The sequence below is a fragment of the Entamoeba invadens genome (assembly GCF_000330505.1).
Source record: "Entamoeba invadens IP1 unplaced genomic scaffold scaff_1105074726613, whole genome shotgun sequence".
NCBI classification, from domain to species: domain Eukaryota; phylum Evosea; order Mastigamoebida; family Endamoebidae; genus Entamoeba; species Entamoeba invadens.
The window spans coordinates 20,232-30,317 of NW_004191869.1; the positions used below are offsets into that span (position 1 = coordinate 20,232).

Below are 10,086 nucleotides of genomic sequence, written 5' to 3' on the forward strand. Positions count from 1 at the left end.
ATCATCATCTATATATAAAATGTGCATTTTTCATCATCTAAATATAGAATTATTAAGATAAAAGAAAAAAGAAAAAACATTGTGCTAATAATTTGTATTATTATATATAATATCGTAATAGTACACCATTCATAATCATTTATTATATCATTTAAATTATGACAACACTTGTAATTTGGTCAATAAATGAAAACTTATTTTAAAGTAACTTGACACACTTGATACAGTTAACCACATTTAAATTTATTTATTAAATAAACAATTGTTTACAGAAAAAAATACTTTAATATGAATTGTCAAAAGTACCCAATTGTTGATAGATTTGCTATTTTTTGATAGTATGTTTATTGTGTTTAATTGACATTATTTTTCTCATACATAATACTTACAGGCTTTTGTTTAATATTAAAACCATATTTAAACAGTTTTCAAAAGTGTTATATTACTATGTCAAATTATATTGTTAAAGATGAGTTATTTTTGTTTTTTAATAAACAATTCTGATAATTCACAAATTCATTGAAAGTTTTTCTGTATTTGTTTGTAAACATTAATAACAAAACATATTATACAAATTATAATTATCAATCAAATTCAGATTGATTGAAATTTATGTTTATATTATTCTCGTGTTATTTTAATCAAGAAAATGAATATTTAAGCCTGTTATATTACAATATTAACATTTTGAGTGTTTTTCAAATAGATTCAATTCAAATTCATTAAAAAGTATAAAAACATATAATGAATGTTTAAAAATGTATTTTTTGTATATTGTAATTTTTGATAAAATGATTGTTATTCATAAATTTGTAAATAAATATAAATTTTTACATTACAAATATTAAAAATTAATCGTTTAACAATTTTCAAAACATTCATTTTTCTGTGTTTCATGTTAAGTCATTAAAACACAATATGTTGTTCAAAATATTTCGTTTAAAATATCAATGAATGTTTATACCATTAATTCAACAATAATTCACATTAAAATGTTAAAAATGTTAATATATTGATGTTATATCGTTGTATCAAGCTCTGTCACTTGTTTATACAATATTTTATAATAAAATGTCGAACAATAAAAATTTAGTTACATCAAATATTTAAACAATCAATTTATGATGAATAGCAAAAATAACAAATTGTGATAACAATCAAACATTGTTATTGACTATTTGATTTTTTATTGTTGGTGTTACAATTGATAAATGTGATAAACATGTTATAATCATTAATTTAAATGATATAATAAATGATTATGAATGGTGTACTATTACGATATTATATATAATAATACAAATTATTAGCACAATGTTTTTTCTTTTTTCTTTTATCTTAATAATTCTATATTTAGATGATGAAAAATGCACATTTTATATATAGATGATGATTTTGTATTATAGATTATTTACGACTGAATATACTATTTCAAATTTTTTCACGTTTTTTTTAACAAAAAAGTTTTAATGAAAAATAGCGGAGGACTTTCATTGTTGTGTTAATTGTAACTAACTAGCTACGGAGACGTATCAAAAGTCTCCGCAATATCAACGGAAACACTTTTTCATTAATCAATACAAATTCCCCGTTCACACAACTCAATTGTGGTTTTTATATATATTTGTAAAAATAATAATTTTCATTTTTTTTATATTTTTAAAATAAGAAATAATCTTTCGATTGCAAAATAATAATAATATTGTGATTGTATATACTATATATAATTAATTTTATAAATAAAAATATGTTTGTATCTTAATTAGTAAAAAATATAATTATTATTAAAAATCATCATCGTGTATAGTAAAATTAATTTTTTTCTTTGTTATATTTTTAAAATCATCACCATATAAATAGAGTTCAAAATTCACTGTGATATTTATTTTCACAGTGATTTTTACACTTCATGATGATTTTTCAAATTCACTGTGATCGCCTTTAATTTAATAATTTATATAAAATTTTAAATTTATATTAAAAACAACATTTAAATTATTTTAATAAATATAATATTAAAATATATAATGTTTTTCAAATGTAATTTTATTTATAACTAATAGTATTTAATTTAATCTTATTATTGTTTAATTATTCAAAAAACCTTTATAGTCGGGTGATAAAGGGGGTTAATTTGGGACAGAAGTAGTTAATTTGAGTAAAAAACTATAAAATATAATTTATTTAACCATAAAAGTATTAGAAGGGTTTTTTCAATTAACTACTTTGAAAATAATAAAAGAAAACCATAACTTTCTATTTTTGATATTATTCAATCTTTGAAAACAATGGAAGAAGAAGAGAAAGGAACCCTTGATGAAATAACCACAGGCAATCAACATAAAAAAGCAATTTAAATACAAGAAACCAGTTTAAAAACTGTATTTCAATATATATTCACGATGTATATGGTTAAAATGCCAGAGTTTAATGAATTAACAACAGTGTCAATTTTTGAAAGTGTCAGGGAATCACTGAAAAATCATCATTTGTTATTTCAATCTTTCAATCTTTCGTTGTTGAACCATTTCCATTGAGAAAAGATAAGAGAAAGACCATTTTAACATAAAAACAATTGGAGTTGAAAAAGAGCAGAAAAGAAATGAAACAAAGGAAAAAACAAAGGAAAAATTCTTTAACAAAACAAGTTTCAGACAAACCATAAAAAGTGCTGCGTTTTAGACTTCCACATTTTTTAAGTGAACAAATTGAGGTGTTTTTGTTTATTTTTGAAATAGAAATTTATAATTATTCAATTTATAATCATTTAAAATAAAAAACGATAATTTATATTATTATTTTAATTTTATGTTTATTTTGACCTTTAAATAGATTTTTTAAAAATTATAGTTTCAAAATTATATTTATCAAAATTAACTACCTTTGTCCCTTTTTAATGCCATTTATCCCCCGACTATATAATGATAATAAACTAAATTACAAAAGATAATTATTTTATATTATTCATATATTAAAAATATTTAATTATATATTATTAATTTTCAATATAATAATAGTTAATAAAAAAATAAACCAAAAAAACACTTCAAATTAGATTAAAAATCCCTAAGATATTTATTACTTTTTATTATTGAAAATAATAATAAAAAACCTTTTTCTATTTAACAAATAAAATAATTAAAAAAATTACCAAAAACAAAAAAAAACAAATAGTAAAAATTGTAATAAAAACCTTTTACTTTCTAATATAAAAAATAAACTTGAAACCCCACATTCCACGAGATGGTTGATATAGAGTATTATAATATTTCATTCCAAATGGCAAATGCAACAAAATCCACTGTTGAAACACTCTTTTCAAAGTATTCCCCCACCATTTTCGAATCATTTATACCCGAACAAAACCCCAAGCGCAAAGTCGACTTCATTGTAGAACTTCGAAAAAAGCGTGAAGCTATTATTGCACAGAAAGAGCTTATAGCGAGTGGTATCCACGGCTCAAATGTTTCCATTCGGAAAGTAGAAGGCCATGGTCGGTGTTTTTTGATCTCTGGACTTCCCAATGGCACCACTGTCAGCAATTTAAAGCAGTGGATTGAGAAGTATAACCCCATTAAAGTTGAATCTGTTGAAGTTGAGTTAGTCAACAAACGAGTGAACGTCACTCTTGGATTTAAAGACAAAGAATGCGCGAAGAAATTTGTGGACGAATTTTCGCAACAGGACATTGAAGGTGAAAAGGCGAAAGTCCGTAAAATCGACATCAAAGACAAAAAGTGTTTTGTATGTGGAAAGAAAGGGCATTTGAGTGGCAGTTGCCCAGAAAAGGAACAACATAAAGTTGTACAAGCGCAACCTAATAAGAAAGAAAAAGAGGAAAAAACAGAAACAACTCTTTTGGAAGAGAAAAAGGAGAAAAAAGTGAAGAAGGAAGCTTTAAAGAAAGAAAAAACAGTGCCACTGCAACTCCCTAAAGTTGACAAAAGAACAACAAAGAGAAAGAAGGCTGTTTCTCATTTAAAAAAGGACTGAAGTAATTAAGCGATTTTTCTATTTGTTGGAGTCATACTTTTTGATTATTTAATAGCAAAATTCAGCGATGTTCACTCTTTAATATTCATTTTTTTCATTAGTTTCATTTCATTGTAAAATGTAAATTTATTGAAATGAAAATTTATTAAAAATTGTTTTGTAAAAAATGGGTTAAAATATCCAAAACTTGTATTAATGTGAATTGTATATAATTATATCTTCATTTTGTAAAGTCGCATGGTCATATTTAAATTATTATAATCTTTTAAAACTGAAATGGATGTAAGTTAACTGTCAATTAAATTGAAATTTAGACATTATAAATTTTATTCAAAATAATTCGCTTGAATTTTTTAATAAAATACAAGTTAAGTCTCTGAGTTATCTTTAATGTTAAAAAATAAAATTAAGTATCGAATTGTTGAATTAAAACTTAAAATTCGATTTGAAATTTACAGTTAATGAGTAAAATTGATTTATTCAACATCCTCACAGTCGCAAAATACTTTCTTTCAATTTCCGATTTTATTATATTATCACAAGTAAATAGTAAATATTTAAAAATATTTGACTGTTTTCACTTCAACCCTTTTCCACTTTCAGCAACGACTAGAAAGTTTTTCACAAATTTGGAAACCCTTCATTTGTGGTCAACTACAGATGAGACTTTTGGAAACAGAGTTCCAAAGAGATATATTGAAGAGACTGAACAATTTCCAGATACTCCACAACACTCTTCTGAAGAACACAATTCAGACGAAGAACTTGAATTACACGATGAATTCAAAAAAGAACAAAGAACAACAGAAACCTTTTTTAATATTGTTATTTGGTATCAAGTCGATTTTAAAACAACTACAATATACAGGACTAATAATATGGTGTTTAAAAATGTAACATATACCACGAAAGATGTCAAGGAGTTTGGAACGACAATTCCAGATATTGTAAACACTCTTGGGGAGTTTACTTTTACTCTTCAAAACACGACAAAAGAACAAATGAAAGACTTTAAAATACCAAGTCACATCACTTCAATAAGAAATGAATGCTTTAAAGGAAACACCAATCTTTCTCAATTATCATTTGGACCAAATTTATTATCTATTGGCGAATCTGCTTTTGTTAATATCAACAATCTTCACATAGACATCAATTCTAAAGTATCTATACTATCTATACCAACTAAAAAGGTTAAGAAAATTTTATTGGGATGGAGCGCCTAATTGGCATATTTGTTGATCCCACTGTTACAATAAGTTCTCTGATATAACAAAACTTGAAAACAAATTTGAAATACCAAATTGTGTGACTCAAATCAATGAAAATGCACTGCAGAACTGTGTACACCTGACTCGGATAACACTCCCAGAAAGTGTTAAAGTGTTAGGGATGTCTTCATTTTGTGAATGTGGAGGAATTGAAGAAATTACAATACCAGAAGGTATCACAGAAATTCCTGCTTGGTGTTTTGGTAAGTGTTTTTCATTAAGAATTGTATCACTTCCAAAAAGTGTTGAACGCATCGGACAATTCGCATTCTTTTGGTGCCGGTCACTTCTTATTTTCAATGGTGGTGATTCGCTTGAAAACGTTGGTGCGTTTTGTTTTAAAGATTGTTATTCGCTCAAAAGCGCTTCTTTCAGAAATAAAAATTTAAAAGTTGATATCGGCGCGTTTTTCAATTGTAACAAAATGAAGAGACTTGAAGTGAATGAAAACGTAATAACAAACAACTGGGAATTACCAAAGTGCACTAAAGTGGTTGTTATTTAGTAAATTAATAGTTTAAAAACTAATTACTTTTCATACACTTTTTTTTATTGTTACTATTTTTATGGTTTCCTTATTAGTATAAGTGTAACTTTATTTTATTTATTTTTTGTTGATAATAACAATTTATTATATCAAATAACATATTTACTATAAATAGTAAATATGTTATTGTTTTTATTAAAAATTTTTATTTTTGTGTTAAAAGTTTGGAATATAATTAAACTCTTTCCGACTCTCCGATTTTAAACCAAATTTGGTGTAAAATTGTTAAAAAAAACAATCAAAAAATAATCTCCAAAAATATAAGAGTTATTATGAATAATGTGTTAATGTTTTAAACAAAAAAATAATAATAATTGTTAATTTTAACTATATTAGTATATTTACCATAATAATATAATATTTATATAAATATTAATTCCAATTAATTGAAAAAAAATCAAATAAAAAATATCAAAACCAAAAACTTGTATAAACATGTTATCTCCGAATGATAAAAACTCCGCTTTTGTGAATGAAATTCAACAAAACGAAAACTTATAAATCAGAGAAATGATTTCCACTTTTCTATTTCTTCTCATTCAAAATGCATTGAGTGTCGTCTGCCAATTATCTTCTTCACAAAACGAAATAGACGAAAGTTGTCAGATCCTCAGTGCATCATTCACAACACAAAATCTGACAATTAAAAACGAAACTACAATATCCGTCTCAGATTCATTGACTTTTCAGAGTAACTCCTTTTTGTGTATGAAGGATAACACTACACTGAAAATAATCAACAATCTTCTTTTTTATTTTTCTATAGCTGAATTATCACGTGATTCAAAACTTATTACCAAAACTATAGAAATGCACAAAACGCAAATTACACAAAATGGAAATGCCCAATTGAACGTTACGGGACAACTTCTGGTATATGACAACTCTCTGATACTTTTATTCGACAAAACGAACATTTTTTCTTCTTTGACAATTTTGTCCTCTTCAAATATTTCAATGATGCAAAACACGAATTTATTTGTCGAAACAACTTTTCAATTAAAAGACAATGCCTTTCTCAGGATCTTTGAATTTTCTAAAGTAGTTGCTAATTATTTGGAAGTGTTACAAAACGGAAATATAGAAAGTTATACCACAAGTTCGATTGTTATTTTAAATTCAACTGTAATTCAAAACAGTGGGCAGATAACACTCCAAAACGATTCTTCACTTTATATAGAGCAGATTTTGACAATAGAAAGCGACTCCAAATTCTCAATTTATGACTTTGCATATGGAAAAATCGGGAATTACACTTTGGTAAGAGATAATGGAATACTTGTTATATCTAACAATAACTATTTTCAATTTAATATCGTTGAAATAACCGAAAATGGGATTCTTTTAGTTGATAAAAAAGGGACATTTCATTCAAAAATGCTTTTATGTAAAAATGTGACTATTGAAGTGAGAAATCATTCACTAATCAACACAATAACAACTAAAATAGATTCAGACACAATTATTTATACAAACAAAATAGCAGGAGAGTCTCCTCTTTTTATAGTTCACACAATCGCTGAAATACAAAATTTTTCAATTCAAAACGAAAACACCGACTTTTTCGACTTGATGTATTCAAAAGAGGAAATCACAATAGAAAGTGAACAACTCCCCAAAAATACATTTTTAATGATGAACAAAACTCTATTAAGGTATGGACTACATAATGAATTATTTTGCCATTTAGAAAATGAAGATGTTAAAAATCGATTATATATAGAGAACTATTGTCCCTGTAATATTGATAATTGTTATATAGCACCTGTTGGAGGAGACGACTGTGTCTTTGTGAATATAACTAATGACGAGGAGAAAAATACAGAAAATGAAAATGAGAGTTTGCCTTCCCTTCCAAATATCATTCGCCTATCAAAATATACTTTTTACATCGGTCACAAACAGTTTATACATTTTCATATAACTTCAAATATTATGAATGCGACAGATATCAATTTCTTTAATATTTCAATGTCAGCGAAAGTGTTAATTACATCACAAACTCCATTTAAAATACATTCCTTGGGTTTAAGCGAAAGCGTTTTGTGTACTATTGGAGTTATAGAAAGTGGTACATTCAAATGTATAGAGTATCTCTATAATATTAATATTAATAACAATACTAATATTAATACTGGTTATTGTGTGAATGGAAGTATTGATAAGATCACAAACTTGTGTGAACACTGTATTATATCTAATTGCGAGAAGTGTACAATTGAGAAGTGTGTCTCGTGTAGTACCAATTATTCCCTTGACATATCATCAGGAGAATGTGTAGAAGACAATCATTGTTTATACTTTGGAAAGAATCGTTGTTTAAAATGTGAGGAGGGGTATTCCATTGTCGATGGAATATGTCAAGTGAATAAAGACATGTGCGTAGTAAAAAGTTTTGGTATTTGCTTGAAGTGTATAAACAATTTGCAATTGTCACAATCACACATATGCATTTTAAGGTCTTCTTTAATTGAAGAAAATGAAAATGAAGTTCCATGTGGAAAAGGATTTTATAAAGAAAACAGTGTGTGTATTTCTTGTAATGAAAAGTTTCCCAATTGCACACTTTGTGACTTCAAACGGTGTTATTCGTGTGAAGAGAATTACAAGTTATATGAGTCAAAGTGTATTAATATGAATTGTACTGCCGATTTTAGTACGAAAACAGACCAAAATGGACTCTGTCATCGTGTCATACAAAACTGCTTCAGAATTGTTAATGGCATTTGTGTTGAGTGTGAAGACAATTTTCAAATGTCGCGATATAACACTTGTGTAGAGTCTCTTATAAGCAACTGTAAAGTGTCATCCTCGTCAAGTGTATGTCTGAGATGTACAAACAATTACTTTCTTGATACTACAAATAAGAGAAGTACTCAATTAAATTCAAATCACAATGAACGGAACTGTCTGAAGTGTCCATTTCAATGTTCTGAGTGTATGTACAACAATTCATTCTGTTTAAAATGCTCTTCTGGATATTATTTATCTGATCACCAATGCGTTTCCAATTTAGAATTAAAGGCGAAATGTAAGGATTACGCTTCCTCGGGTAATTGGTGTTATGAATGTAGCGATGGGTATTATCATCATGGTGTAGACTGTCATCCGTGCAACCAAAAGTGTTCTACATGTGTTCTTGCAGACACGTGTATTGTATGTAATACGACCAATTTCATGTCATCAAGTGGGGAATGCCTTCCTCAGAGTTTAATAGTTGGGTGTAAAGTAGAAGTGACACAAAGTGGGTGTTCTCTTTGTAGTGATGGTTATTATTTATATAAAACAAATCAGTGTAAAAGTTGTTCTTCACAATGTAAGCAGTGTTCCAACGCGAATTTGTGTGAGTCTTGTTTTGCGACGTTTGTATTAAAGAATGGGAAGTGTGTGTTTTATAAAACCATTCAAAATTGTATTGAAGAGAAGAATTCGAAGTGTGAGAAATGCAAATTGTTGAATAAAGTGAACTCCAAAGGAGACTCTTGTAATGATATATCATACTTATTCATGTCTCTGGTTTTTATAGCTCTTCTTCTCATCTTTTTCGCGTGTGTTTTTATCGCGACATCCATTGGAATTCGTTTTATTATAAGAAAGAAGCAACTCAAGACTATGAAATTAAATAAGCGCATTTTCTTACTAAAATTCACAAAACATAAATTCCAAACTATTTGTAAGGGGGTGGGTGTCAACGTGAAAGAAATCGATTTCAACGAGGGCAGCGAGGAAGACGGAATTGATGTCAAAAAAGAAACGACGAAATTTTTGTATGTCGTGAATTTAAAAGGAAAGAAGAAGTCGTTTGAAATTGGTATTAAAAGTGCAAATGAGAGTTATAAGATCAAGATATGTCCAACACACTTCGATTTAGAGAAAGGCGAGTGTTGTCAAATCGAAGTCCAAGTTAAGCCGAAATACACGTGTAACATTTCCGATGTTCTCTTAGTCGGTGTTGTTGATAAGACGAAACAAAAAGTTTTTAAAGAGGCAGACCCACCACTTCCCAAAGTTCATCACTTTAAAAACATTTCATTGCCGGACAACATCGAAACACCGAAAAGTACTCAAACGGCAGAAGACGGCATTTTCATACACACAAAATCAAAACGGACGCATTCTTCATTAGACTTTACGAAGGATACAATACCAAGAAAATCAATTGAAATGCATTTGGAGAATCACTTCTCTCTACACAACTATGGATTCATTTCTCTCTCTGAAATCCCATTTTACGCTCGAACCAAAATTACTACAAAACTCGATCCTAACGAATAC

At 27.4% G+C, this 10,086-nt stretch overlaps 3 protein-coding genes across 3 annotated transcripts; all 3 read left to right on the forward strand.

Moving 5' to 3' along the window:
• Positions 1-3,243: 3,243 nt before the first annotated feature.
• EIN_035700 (hypothetical protein) lies at positions 3,244-3,993 on the forward strand (the record flags this gene model as incomplete). Its single annotated transcript, XM_004185611.1, has 1 exon — positions 3,244-3,993. One exon carries the CDS (start codon positions 3,244-3,246, stop codon positions 3,991-3,993), a length of 750 nt encoding a protein of 249 aa, XP_004185659.1.
• Positions 3,994-4,454: 461 nt separating this feature from the next.
• EIN_035710 (hypothetical protein) lies at positions 4,455-5,769 on the forward strand (the record flags this gene model as incomplete). The annotated part of the gene is made up of 2 exons (XM_004185612.1): positions 4,455-5,156; positions 5,332-5,769. 2 exons carry the CDS (start codon positions 4,455-4,457, stop codon positions 5,767-5,769), a joined length of 1,140 nt encoding a protein of 379 aa, XP_004185660.1.
• A 552-nt stretch (positions 5,770-6,321) lies between these two features.
• On the forward strand, positions 6,322-10,084 carry EIN_035720 (cysteine surface protein, putative; the record flags this gene model as incomplete). Its single annotated transcript, XM_004185613.1, has 1 exon — positions 6,322-10,084. A coding segment is annotated over one exon (3,763 nt), but the record flags the coding sequence as incomplete, so codon positions are not given.
• Between the last annotated feature and the right edge of the window lie 2 nt (positions 10,085-10,086).